The following is a 14,150-nucleotide window of genomic DNA, read 5'->3' on the forward strand; positions in this document are numbered from 1 at the left end:
ATTCGTCGGATTTTTTTTCAACCCCCCGGCTAACACTCCGACACGGACCCTTAGCGTCGCTTAGTGTAGTCTATATAGGGTCTAATTTACCATCTAAGGCCCGGGGTACTCTAAACAGAGAACGATATGAAAATGGAAGGAGGATAAAAAAGCTGGAGAAGCAAAAATCAAAAAAAATGGCAGCACAGTTGAGAACAAAAAAAGGGAAAAGTAAGCCAACATTGTTAAATAGATTAGAGCTGAATGGTGATATAATATTTGCTGCAGTTTTCATACCACATGAAGATTCGATTATCACACTTGGTGCAGATAAGTAAGTCTTTTTGTGCTTTTTTTTGTTTTTGTGTGTGTGTTTTGTTGTCTGTCATCTTGCCTTGGATTTATATGCTGGATGATTATGGATGCAGATAGAATTGTGGCTAATTTTCAGTGGTGAGATTTAATATGCAGTACCTATGCAAAAAGATTGGGCGGTTCAAGTTATAGTCCGTTACCCCCCTGTGGACGATATAGATTTTCCGTAACAATTTACTTTTGAAAAACTTCAGGATTCCCGTAAATAATCAAATTTTTTTATGAGCAAATCTTAGATTTTCCGATACTTGGCAAGAAAATAGAGTAGATTTTATGGATTTTCCAAAACTTGGCAAGAAAATAGAGCAAATTTTATGCCAGTGTGGAATCCATGCAAAAGCCACACGCCGAAGATATTTTGAGGATCAAGAAGGTTTACACCCAATTGAGGACATTCTCACGCCGAATATATTCAGCGTACTGTGCATGAATTCCAGACTGGATTTTATGGATTTTCCGATACATATGACTAAAATAATGAAGAAAAATTCTGGATTTTACTAAACCTTTTTTCAAATTTCTCAGGATTTCCAAGTGAAAAAAAATCCAAAAAACCCTGTCAGTATAGACTTAAACTCGTATATCAAGATTTCAAGTACGGGCCGATTTTACTTTCGTTTAGAGTGGTTTCATTTTCAATTTCAAGCAAACATCTTAGCAATGGGGTGCTCGCCCATCATAGTTACAGGGGTTTGTGCAAAAAACTAAACATAGAAAATTTTCCAAATCCCCCATTTCGATTAAAGCAATGAAAAATAAAACTTTACTATGTTTCACTTTTTTGCACCTATTCTTCAAAATAAAAATATTTAAGATTTTAAGTTCTGTTTTTATTCAATGATTTTTTACGGCACTTTGTTGACAATCTAACTCTCGCATCAAATTCCCGCTTTCTTCAGTAAACTGAAGATGAGAAAAAACCTAAGCCACAGATCACAGATTGAAACAAATATATGAAGGGTGGGATTTTACAATCGCCCGTCGTGCAAGGTGCAAGGCACTGAAAGGCCACAGGTGCCTAAAAGAAGGGCCGTTTGAAATGCGGTTGCAGATTTCTATAAAAACTTTTCTCAGGGATTACTTGTCAATGTACATGTACACATTAGTTGTGTCAACTTGTCAGCATTGTATTGTTGTAAAGGAAAAGATAAAAGAGGTAAGACTAGCCTAGTTTCTAATCCTGATATAGGAGTTTAAGTTTAGACTGCCATGTTCAAAGGGAGTTAATGGTTTTTTTCTGGAACTGCCCATTATACAGTTGTGTGTTTAAGATAAAAACGGCAATTATTGCAGATTATTGCTTATTTCGGCAATTATTGCTCTGTTTAGTAATTTTCTTTTCTTTGCCAAGTCAGCAAAAATGTGTGTCCTTATAAAGGCAAAGATGTCAGAGTGCTTGAAAATTGTAATATAGCATCGAGGAAATGGTTTTTCAGAATTCTAAAAGTGATTTTTTAAATTTTTTGTTGCTCAATAACATGAAAAATTCTAAAATAATATGTAAAAAGGTCCTGCATCGATGCCGAAACACTTTAACCAGAAAGAGAAAACAAAACCCCCGTTATAAGTTTCTTTACATATGACTCGAATTTGCTAGTCTCCATTTCCAACAAAAGCCAGTTGAAAGCAAAAGTAAACGAGGAACAGTGCGCCTACTAATTGCAAGGGTGTCAAATATCACATGTTCAATAATAAAATTAACTTTCTTTCCAAAAACGGCAATTTTTGTTTATTTACTTTTTTACTTTTCTGCTGATTCAGCATTTCATCGTTGTAAAAATTGCAGTTTTCGGCAGTAATTGCCGAAAAGAGCAATAATTGCCCTTTATATCTTAAACACCCAACTGTTATAGGACGTTCTCAGCGCTCCGGATTCTCCTTACAATCTAAGGTTTGTAGATTTGATCCCCGATCACCGCCAACTCAGCGGATGAGTAGCTTAGATTGGGTAATCTGATCTAGGCGATAAGTTACTGGGAGTTGAGAGGAGGTGTGGCGCTCCACCTCAGCATTCGATCTCCCAGGTCTAGCGCGAATAGAAAAGGGGTTAGACTCCCTCACTCTCGACTTCGCCGACAGCCACCAGATGAATTTACTTACTTAAACAACTGGAAATACAACTTTTCTATTTTCCAACCCTTTGTTAATGTTCCAAAAAGTCCAAAAATGTCAAATAAGCTACTAGTGATTGTGTATGTACTATCTAGCCTTAGTGCACATACACTTGTAGAGCAAAATCTAAACGCTTAGAAGTTTATCCAGGTTTATCCATTATTAGATCTTTTTGTTTTCATTATAACATAATGCTTTTGCTGCTAATTATTGGAGTCTGTAAACATTTATTTTACTTTTTAGAAGCATAAGGGTATGGGTGATGCGGGACAATGGCAAATATTGGCCAAGTGTTTTTCATCATATGCCAGGTACGTCTTTGCTGGTTGTTAGACTACAAATCTAAGGTGTTATTTGGCGTCAAATAAAGGGATAGGAAAAAAAAACTATTGATGCTTCAATTATTCTTAGGTTAGCTTTTTTACATTGTATATACCATTGATTAATTTAAACTTATTGATGGCTTTTAGCATTTTATTCACCAAAAGGTATTTAATATTAGCTGAACTACAAATCGTCGCATCAAAATAAGAAAGCCTTAAGTCCATTTTTTCAAAAATTGAGTTATGACCATACCGATGCTTTACACCCCATTTTTTATCGAATTTTTGGCTTAAATCCATCAAAAACCAACCTAAAGTGGCCTAATTTTAAGTTTTTTGAAAAATAAGAATTTTTATTTTTGAAATTTTCTCAATTAAGAAAGTCTTAAGTCCATTGTCATTTTAGTTGGACTTTAGGACCTTTTAGATTAAGGTTTTAGTTAAAGAGTTCAAAAAAGTTAAGAAAGTTTAAAGCAAGAAAGTCTTAAGTCCATTTTGGAGTTAAGACACTTTTTCACTGGAAATTTTTCAAATTTTCAGTTTTAATCAAGGAAATTTACATAGAAAAAAAAGGTTTAAGTCCATTCTCGAAAAACATGCTATGAAGAAGCATTCATATCTCCGCAATGGTATAAGTGACAATGTTGATACTTTAGAACTTGAAAGATCTTTCTTCATTTATATTCATATCAAAAAAGCAGCTAGCTAGCCCAACATGGTCAAAAATGGCAGCCATTTCAAACCTTTAAACTTGATTTTCTCAAAACTACAAAAATGGACTTAAGGCTTTCTTATTTTGATGCGACGAAATATATTCTTTACAGATTTAGATTTGTTTTCTATAAAATAGGCTTCTTCTTCTTTCTCAGATGTTGGGCATTCACTTGACTTCAACAAAGAAAGTGGGAAAGTTTTTGTTGGGATGGCCCAAGGAACAATACATGTATGAGAATTACGTTTTTAGATGATAAAGTAACGCATATGAACACAATGCAAGGCATTTTTTTATAATAGCAGTGATAACTTTAGATTTCTAAATTATCGACTGGAGCTAGAAGTGGATGGGTGCTCTTAGATGCATCTGATATTTGATTTGCTGTTTTTTATAGGAATACGATTTATCAGATGATGTAAACACATTAACTCTAGCTCGAAATTATTTAGCGCACACAAAAAGAGTGAATGGTACATTTTTCTCACTTGATTACAATTGGTTATTGAGTTGTGGTAACGACAAACAGTTTCAATGGCATTGCACAAAAAGTGGGAGAAGGATTGGTGGATATAGTGCCGCCAAAGCCCCTTGCACTTGCTTACAGTATCTTTTTTGTTGCCTGAACTAAAACTGTTGGTGGATCTTCTTTTCTAAGATTAGAGTATTGTGGTACTAATTTCAATTCATGACACATCTTTTCAAACAAAAAGGTTTGAAAAGTTTGAGATCTGTGTACTGCCTTTTTTGTGAATGCTAAAAAATTGTGCATAAGTTGTGGCACTCTTAAGGTCTCTACTTGTAGTAGCAAGTTAAAAATACAAGGTCTTGGATTCCTTTTTGGATCTGTTGCATATTTTAACTAATGTTCACATTAACATTTTTATTTGTTGACCTTAACAACAAGTTTCATAACAGATTTGACTCACATTCATGCTATGCCTTCATGGGAGATCGAGGTGGAGAAATACATGTTTTCAAGCTGAGTGAGAATTCCTTGAAACCAGTAACCATACTCAAAGGACATTCAGGTAGGCCTTTCTTCTTTGTTAAGTTAAGTCAATGGTCAAGGTTGATAGAAAAGAATATCACTCATTGAATTTTCTTTTAAAATACTTTATGCCAATTTCGTTTAAATAGATTGAAAGCGTTCAAGCAAGAACCAACTTTCTCCTTTTCCTACATTGGTGCTTGTTACATAACGAGTACATCCTATGACTTTGTTTATGTGAAATAAATAACAATTAATATGATATTAATCTTTCAGGAGGCATACTGAGCTTAACCTGGGACGAGGAAAGAAAACTCTTATTTTCTGGCAGCGCAGATCAGTCAATTATTATTTGGGATATTGGAGGCCAAAAAGGGTCAGCTGTAGAACTGCATGGTCACAGGTACCTGTCATTCTAAAATCATTATTGAAGATTCTGTGGAGCTGTATGGAGAGCTCTTTGTTTTTATTGTTACTTTAAAGGTTTTGTTTTTCAATAAGAGTGATATCTGCTTAATTTACAAGCTTTTTTGTATTGAATTGACACAGATGTGGAGCAAGATTGGTCAGAAAGAGGAAAATAAAAACATTTTTTTGCTTAAATAAGCACAATATAACAATAGGTATATACACTGTGCTGGTATGAAACATGTGTCTGATATGAAACGGGAACGCTTATGTAAAAGCAAAACCTTTAACTAGCATTATCTAAGTATGTAGTGTAATATGTGCACTATGAAACCCATCTGAAATTTCGATTGTAATAGACCTTTTCATAAATTACGTCACAAACATCACTTGCCTCGTATTCAAACAATTACCACGGTGATTATGTCCCTTGAGACATTAAATAATTTTTTTATAAATAGAAAGTAGTTTTAATAAAATCCACTGGGAGTTAATCACCATGACAATTTATGACAATAATTTAAAACGAGGCAAATGATGTTTGTGACGTAATTTATGAAAAGGTCTATTATTTAACTTTTACCAACACAAAACAGGCTGGATCTAAAAATAAAATCATTATTCAGCTAGTCTGCTTTATCACTCCTGGAGTTTACGTTGTATGGACTATTTTCTATATTGTGTATATCTACGATCTATTTTGTTTTGTCAGAGGGTGTGTGCATAACGTTTCATTAACAAGCAATACCAAGAAGCTGTTATCGTATGGTGAAGATCGAATGTTGGTCATGTGGGATATGACTGTTGAAAGGAAGGAGGTGAGAGTGATTGCTTTTGAGAAGCATAGAATCACAGTATTGTGAAGTTTACTGCTTGTGGTTATTGGTATTTGTAATTTAACGTGTCCACCTTTCAGCATATATACTCAAGAGAAGAAGTTTATTGATAGTGCTTCAACTATACACCTTTTGTTGAATGCAATTAAAAGACTCAAAAACAATGATAAGAAAATATTGGTAAACAAGTTCACTAATAATGGTTTCGATTGTTAAAGTCTGGGAGCAGAATTCAATATCTCGAGTGATAGACGACTTTGCTTAACCCAGAAGGTGAATGGGGCTATTATTCATTGATAGACGACTTTGCTTAACCCAGAAGGTGAATGGGGCTATTATACATCGCTGCATATATACTGAAGAGACGAAGTTTATTGATAGTGCTTCAGTCATAGACCTTTTGTAGAATGCGATGTCATGTTGAATGCAATTAAAAGACTCAAACTTCAGACAACGATAAGAAAATATTAAGTACACATGTTCACTAATACTGCTTTCGAATTTTATTGTTGTGTTGTTGTAATTTTTAATTATTCAACATGGCGTCGCCTCCTACAAAAAGTCTATTCAGCTAGTCCTTTGGAAATAATAATGACAATTTTTCTTTGACGGCTAAAAAATCTTTCTTTAAAATATTTTCATTTAGACACCAAACTGGTCACAGAGCGACATGTGTGAGAAATGTGCTTCTCCTTTTTTCTGGAATTTCAAACAAATGTGGGATCAAAAAATTGTTGGTGTTCGACAGGTGCTGTCCATCTTATGAATTTTCCTTTACTGCTAATACGTCTAAATTCTTCAAAGTCCTAATAACCTGTATTTGTATTTATGCGAATTCCTTTTTTTTATTTTGCCTTGTATTGTATTTTGTTCATAGCACCATTGTCGAAAATGTGGGCGAGCAGTTTGTCAGAAATGTAGCGATAAAGTGAGTGTTTTACCAAAGTTTGGTTACGAGCATCAAGTTCGGTTGTGCCAAGAATGCTTCCTAACCATCAAAGAAGAAGAGTAAGAATCCTTTGGTTGAATGTAACCTTTCTATATGGAAAAACCTTCCAGAAAGCTTCTTGTTTCCTAAGTACTTGGCATTTATTTTGTCACTGAAGTATAATGATAATGCTAGCAATGAGAAAGGTGAAGAAATGAAGAAACGGGTCCTTGAATAAATTAGGGTCATTTTTTTCAATTTCACATATATCAGGCCATTCGTTTCGAATTTTATTCTACATTTTTAACGCCAAAGCGTTCTATAAATTAACAGTCTGCAAAGAAAGACTTTCCGTTGCCAAATAAAACATTCAACGGACATGGCACACGCTGTTTTGTTTTGTTCATTATGAAACATGTTTTTGCATTTCCAGTAAAGTGAGTACAACAGCATTTTATGAGCTGAAACACGGTGCGTCACATCTGCAGATCGATCATTCACGGGGAAGAATGCTGACGTGTGGTTCTGACGATGTTGTGATGGTATGTATGTTATGTGGCCCCCAATATGTAAATGGCCCCCATAATGTAAATGGCCCCCAATATGTAAATGGCCCCCAATATGTGAATGGCCCCCAATATCTGAATGGCCCCCAATATGTAAATGGCCCCCAATATGTAGGTTACAAGAGTCTTTTCAAATTTAACCAAAATATTGGGGGTCATGTACTGTAGCTCAATTCTGCCAGGCTGTCTTGAATAGGATCTTTAAAGAGCGCTGCACCTAGAATAAATTTCCCAAAGGGCCTATATGAGACGGAAAGGTTTTCCAACTATAATAACCGTTTTTATGGTTTTTTTTCCCTTAGGAACTTCTAATAAGAAAAGAAAAACTAATTAAAACGGACCTTTTTAATTATCAATCAATTTTAGTCATCAACTCTCAAACGACCTAAGCTTTATAATTTTGAAAAATGAAGTCTTTCAAATGTTTCTAATTTTAAAGCTAATAAGTTCACCTAAAACCTTGAAATTTTGAAGATGCCTGCAGTACTCATTTAAGAAAATACGGTAAATTAGTTATAAAGCTTACCTGACGCAAACACTTGATCCGTTGTCAGAAAACCTGTACATTTTCTTGCCTGGGAAGGGATAAGAAAGAGAGATCTTTCAAGAGGTATACAAATATCATTGATCAAGTTTATATTTTTGATGAAGAATCACTAAAGAAGCAGGCTGGGCTGGTCAGTTCAACCTGTACTAGGAAGTCAGGGGTGATGCATGACACAAAAAGGAAATGACTAGAGAAGCAATATTTTTAAATAAACTGAAATTCTTTTCAAATTCTAGATATGGGACGTGAAAGAATTTTTGAATGAACATTCATAGTCGTAGGCGAATGTAGGATGGGTATTGACTGGACCAGTAAACTTTGGATACTCCCTTCGATGGTGGTGAAAAAGTTTTCTTGGAACAAGTGCTGTAGTCTGCACTGATCATTGGATGAGCGGGCACCCTCTCTTTAAAAGGGTTAAATATAAAAAAGAAAATTTCATTTCAAAGAAGGGGAAGTAAAGAATGCACTTTACTTCAATTGTCGTTAAAAATCAAACCGTAAAACTACATTAATGATGAAGAGGAATCAATCAGATAATATATGATAAATATGAATGAATGAATGCACGAATGAATGAAAATTCTCTATTTATGAAATTTGATCGCCATTGATCGCTAACCTGATGATATGACACACTAATTTAAATTCTATTTTTTTTCATTTTTATTTGTTTTGAATTATTTTCTTAGGTAAAATTTTCAAGTTTTCAAGATTTTTCTTGGTCAATGAATTTCCCAATTAAAATATGACTTGAATGAATTCAATCCTACAGCTATTGCATGTAGAATCTGCTCGAAACATGCATTTAAACCAAGGTGTACATTTTTTAAAGACTTTATTATACTGAATTATGCGATAATCTAGCAATGTGATATTATTATCCGAAATTACACTTATTATAAATTGTTATTATTTTTTATTATGGAATTTGATAGATTACATTTTTTATTTGTTTCAATAGGCTATTACATTGCTCCTCTATCGGGGTTTTTACATATGCAGTAGCGAGAATAAGTCATTCATTTTTTCACTCCTTTTAGAAAGGAACCAAGCTTTTTCTTTATAGAAATTTGAATTAGAAAAGACTAGGTCTTGTGGGGGCAAGGGATCTTTATGTTTTGATTTTTGATGTTATATATTATACGTGAATTTATAAGAAAACATTTTATACCTTTTTCTGTTGTTGTGTTTAACTCTTTACACTATGAGTTGGGTAGATCCATTTTTAACGATCTTTCAAACGTTTCGATGTCACTTCCTATGATATTTCACAGACAGGGGAACGCCCTTGGGTTAGCTCTGCCTATAACCTTTGATAGTTTGTAAAAACTTGAGATAGGCTAAATATATTTGCATGCTACTGTTCGTCTCATTTTAGAGATGTCGTTCGAAACGACAACAACAATAACAACATTAAATATAAAAGAACTCAACCTTTCCAATGTGGTATTGGGTGCGGTGGTTGGTGCTGGTGGAATGTTGGTGGCCATGAAAGTCTACACATTGGTAAAGAAAAGAAAGAAGAAGAAAAGTTCTCCTAAACATCACTTGCTTACTCCAACACGACAAAGTGTACGAACACCTCAACTACCATCTCTCATTCGATCACCAGGTTGGTACTTCACCAATGACCTTACTTTTCCTTAACTTCTCACTTCTCTTCATGACTCATCGAATCTTATTCTTATATCAGAACTAACAAGAACCTGGGGTTTTCCCCATCATTACAACGAGTCGGCGGAGCTTTTTTCTGGAGGTCCAGTATCCTTACAGGAACTAATCTAATTATTTAGCTCGTTGCGAATTTTGCTCTTGTAAAGCGCTAATTCTACTGGAATAGTAGATTTTCAAGGTTTGAAGCAATTAGCATTGTAGCCCAGCGCCCGAGGTAGTGAATTGTGTCATTTCGTAGGGCACCCCTTAGATCAGGGCAAATTTTTGATATTATGCTCCTCATAGGGTGTAGAATTGATAAAAAAATTTGCCTTTCGAATCTCCTGCAGTTGGGTTTTTAGTCAATCGATAGAACTTACTAAGGTCCCCCTTTTTACAAAAAAGTTTTTTTCGAAGTTTGAAAATCAAAAGTTGACCATCAGATTCAGCGCGAAAAGAACGTAAAGAAAAATGCGATATTTGTTAAGTTTTGACCATCTGGCCCCCAGAAATTGCATTTTTAAAATCGACGTTTTTCGCGTCTTCCGATGACGTCAGCAGTTTTCCTGGGAGCTTTTTTAGAAAAAATCATTTTCACAGCTGGATAGCCCTGAATTTGTAGTGTCCAAAAATGGTATGGTTTGTTAAGTTTTGGTGTCTAGATCTCGAGATATTAATTTTTAAGGTGGTTAAATATGCTGAAAAACTGCTGACTCAGCAAAATAATCAAAAAATAGATAATCAAAGGAGCATAATAGCAAAAGTTTCCTTGATCTAAGGGATGCCCTACGAAAACCTGTTTTAAGGCCTTTTCTGAATCTCGGATGCTGGTCTATTGCAATCCTCTCCGAAAAAAATGATGTTACAGTGTTTGAGCATAACAAGTCTGGTATTTATTTTCTTTTCCTTTAGACCCACCAAACACAATAGAATCTGGACTAGAGAGAAATCAATCATTGGATTTACTCGGTCAAGAATTTTTCAACGAAGAGGCCATTCCGCCCGAAGAGGTTTCCACGCCCAAGACACCCACCTCTACCGCCACAAGTAGCGAAGATGTTCAAACGTTATTGACTTTGTTGTACAAGATTGGTGAGGCGCAATCTCGGAGAGAGAACACTCTTCACCGTGGGATCAGTTGCAACATCTGCAGCGCTAATCCGCTGAACGGCGTTCGCTTCAAATGTCTGAATTGCGTGGATTATGACGTGTGTTCTAGATGTGAACCTTCGTGTGACCACGACCTCACTCATGTCTTTGTCAAAATCGCTATTCCCATACCACCCCTGGCCAACCCAAGAACCACTCTTTTACCAGTGTTTTATCCAGGTGAGTTTCAACGTGTTCGAACTTTTAATAGAAGGGAAAAACTACTCTGGTGACAAAATCTTTTAGACGTTTTCTATTTCTTGTTATTGCAAAGTATCATTTGTTTCTTTGTAATAAGAAGGTGAAAGAAGTATAAAATAAATTTTTTGTGCTAGACTAGCAATTCAATTTTCAGATCTACTCACTTTAAGAAGTGTCTATTTTTGCATTTTGAGGAAAGAAAAACACAGTAAAATAAAGAATCATTGTTGTGTTTATGGATATATAATTACAATGTCAAAAATCTTTCAGGAAAGAAATCGATAACAGGTTCCTTGAAATGGGAAGAAGCCGTTGCGTTGCGCGAACGAACACACTTCGACACGACACATATTGAAGTGCTTTACGAACAATACAAATCCCTGTGCTCCTCCAAGGACGTTGGAATCACCAAAGATACGTTCCTCTCATGTTTGGGACCTCTTTCCACTAAAAAAAACCTGGTGGTGGAACAACTCTTCTCTTTCTACGATGCGGACTCAGATGGGTTTATCAACTTTTCCGATTTCGTCAATGGAATGTCCGTTCTTTCCAAAGGAACAAAAGCGGAACGAATGAAATACATCTTTAAAGGTATTTTATCATTCCCTCATTTCTTTTTAAACTTTTCACTTTACAGACTGCGATGACATGTCTTTTTGTCTACAGTTCTTACATAAACTTGATACAGGATACAACGGTTTCATCCTGAATATGAACATCCAATGCTTCTTTCCCGTTTCATACTCCTGGCCGTATTGTTGGTATATTGTGATGTTTTTAAAATTGGGTTGGATTCAAATTGCTTCTGATTGCTGACTCGCGAAATCAAATCCATGCGAAATTATTTCTCACAAAAATTAGTCCGATTTAATATATCTAGCGAAATTCTGAACTTTAAATTGAGGATTACCCCCTTCTTTTCATCTTCTTCACACAACAGGCTACGATCTGGATAAAGACGGGTTCGTCTCTAAAGATGACTTACAACAAATGTTGCGCGCCTACCATCAACTCTCCATGGAGCTCGTTCGTGATGTCGTCCGCTCGTGCGAAGAAGAAATGATGGCGTCATATGATGATGGCGGTAACCGCCCCATCTCTGCCGTCTTCAACGCCCCGATCCCTGATTCTGTTTCAATGAATAGACAATCTAGTGCTCAAAGTTTAAGCGCTTCAAAACATAGTGAGTCTCTGTCGGCCGAACCCGCCGCTTTGACACCTTACGATAATTCACCAAGTAGTGTGGTACTGACTAACCGTAAGAACACGCAGTACGAAAGATTCTCAGCAGTAGAAGCCATGACACAGGATGCTATCGTTGAACTCGTTGATCAAATCATTCAAAAAGCTGATTTAGACAGAGATGGGAAATTATCAGAAAGTGAATTTTACCAGTATGCCGTGACCGATAACTCGCTTTTGTGTTGGTTCGAAGCTATTGATACAGTCTTTTGAACAGTAGCTGTAGTTGTATGAGTTTTTTCATTTTTTTTAATACCGAATTTCCATTCCTGAAGAATTTGAGTCATTTACTTATGATTAGTTAGCTCAAATATTTACAATTTTTTTTATCTTTTCACTGTAATAAACTATTATTTTTTGTATCAAATATTTCAGTAGCATATTTCTAACATTAAATTTTGATTTTTTATACTTTCGAAAAATATCTAAATACCTATTCTGATTGTTCGTGGTGTAATGATGCTTCGATGGTCCCTCTATATAACAAAGAACAACAAATAGGCTTAAGTTTCAGAAATGATATAACTCTGTTCAGCTCTGTGAAGGTGGGAGACACTTTTCTGAAATGCGTACGATTAAGATATTGTTGCAATTTGGTCTATTTTTTCTACTTTTTAATAAACTTTCATTCCTTTATTTTCAGTGATCAAAAATAAAAAAGGATAAATATGAGTGGAACAGACGGAAAGAAACCTCAACAACCTGAAGAATTCAGTTGGCGTAAAGCGGCCGTACGCGCGTCGTATGAGAGTGCCACTTTTGTGATCACCAGATATCCTTACCTGTGTGCAGTGCTTTTGATGGTGACAACCGCCGAGGAAGCCAAAGAGAAGAAGGTCGTGCGTGGTTCGTTGAAGTATCGGATGGCTTACATTCACTTAGGTTCTTACTTTGTGTGTGGAACCATCATGGCCTTTGATTTGTTCGGGCTGAAACGTTTCTTCGCCGCCCTGACGTGTCTCCATCTAACGGTTGTCTCGTACACTGAATATACGTTGGGATACGGTGAACAAATTGCGTACCGGATGTTGACGCGAAACGTGGCATGCATCGGTTGCTTCTTGATGGTGGCTGGTGGTATTGCAAAGAATAAAGGTGAAGGAGATAAGAGCGCGCGCTTGATTACGTTCGGACGTCAGATGATAGGCGTCTATGCTGTGTTGTCGGTCGTTCTGACGTGGCACGATAAGAAGGAGTTTGCGGCGTGCACGCATCATCTGTTTAAAGATCCCCTCGTTACTTATGCAGTCATGATTCTCCAATTAGTGCTCGGATTATGTTTATACACAGGTTATAATGTTGTCCAGTTCAGTAAATATTACGCCATCTTGATCCTTGGGTTAACTGTTCTTATTGACGCTGATCTTAAGTATTGGGCGAGAAATACGAGCGTTAAGACATGGGGGACAGCCACTATCGCATGTCGGCATCTTCCAGTCTTGTGTGGCCTGTTACTGATCAGGAAAGGATATTCTTAAAGTTCAATGGTGAGGATGATTATTTGGAGTAGAGTTATTTTTCAAATCAACACACGGACATTATTAACCGTGATCGCCCGGAAATGAATACAATGATTTTACACTCCCTTTCATTTCATTGGCAAATTTCACATCAACGGTTTTTGCCGTCATGACAATAGACCTTATCAGAGTTTTTTGGACCTACCCCGGTGGGGTGGAGGTCCTATAAATTAACCTTTGTCCGTTCGTCCGTTCGTCCGTTCGTTCGTTAGTTATTAGCTTTCCTCGTGATTGGCTCATTAGTTTTATTTGATTTTTTGCATAAAGATGTGTAACTATAAACCCTCGAATGTGACGGAGCCCGATTTTCGAAAAAAAAAAATTGGGGGGCAAATTTGGGCCAAAAAACGGCTAAAAAACGGGTTTTTTGGACTTTGTGAAAAATTGGATCGTTAACTTTTTCTGATTTTTTGCATGAAAGTAGGGTACCATCATAGGTAAAAGATGGCTCAAGCAGATTTTTTCAAAAAAATTTTGTTAGCTCTAAAAACGCATGTTTATCTATAAGAATCACTATTAATAAGCATACACTAATGTTCTTAGTTAAATTACTCAATTTCTTTATGAGATAGATGTTTTTTTTGCTCATGAGAGCTTACTTTTGA

At 35.8% G+C, this 14,150-nt stretch overlaps 3 protein-coding genes across 3 annotated transcripts; all 3 read left to right on the forward strand.

Annotated features, from left to right (window-relative positions):
* The first annotated feature begins 78 nt into the window (after positions 1 to 78).
* Positions 79 to 8,958, forward strand: LOC136809621 (WD repeat and FYVE domain-containing protein 2-like). Its single transcript, XM_067066165.1, has 11 exons — positions 79 to 313; positions 2,710 to 2,777; positions 3,659 to 3,732; positions 3,899 to 4,107; positions 4,420 to 4,532; positions 4,769 to 4,895; positions 5,613 to 5,718; positions 6,383 to 6,484; positions 6,614 to 6,744; positions 7,098 to 7,206; positions 8,014 to 8,958. Exons 1-11 carry the CDS (start codon positions 177 to 179, stop codon positions 8,050 to 8,052), a joined length of 1,215 nt encoding a protein of 404 aa, XP_066922266.1. The 5' UTR covers positions 79 to 176; the 3' UTR covers positions 8,053 to 8,958.
* Positions 8,959 to 9,133: 175 nt separating this feature from the next.
* Positions 9,134 to 12,467, forward strand: LOC136809622 (uncharacterized). The gene is made up of 4 exons (XM_067066166.1): positions 9,134 to 9,392; positions 10,346 to 10,762; positions 11,054 to 11,374; positions 11,724 to 12,467. The coding sequence occupies exons 1-4, from the start codon at positions 9,161 to 9,163 to the stop codon at positions 12,236 to 12,238; spliced, it is 1,485 nt and encodes a 494-aa protein (XP_066922267.1). The 5' UTR covers positions 9,134 to 9,160; the 3' UTR covers positions 12,239 to 12,467.
* A 226-nt stretch (positions 12,468 to 12,693) lies between these two features.
* LOC136809666 (transmembrane protein 101-like) lies at positions 12,694 to 13,503 on the forward strand. The gene has a single exon (XM_067066210.1). It carries the CDS (start codon positions 12,694 to 12,696, stop codon positions 13,501 to 13,503), a length of 810 nt encoding a protein of 269 aa, XP_066922311.1.
* Positions 13,504 to 14,150: the final 647 nt, after the last annotated feature.

This window comes from Clytia hemisphaerica, unplaced genomic scaffold, assembly GCF_902728285.1.
Source record: "Clytia hemisphaerica strain Z4C2 unplaced genomic scaffold, Clytia hemisphaerica genome assembly, whole genome shotgun sequence".
Lineage (NCBI taxonomy): Eukaryota > Metazoa > Cnidaria > Hydrozoa > Leptothecata > Clytiidae > Clytia > Clytia hemisphaerica.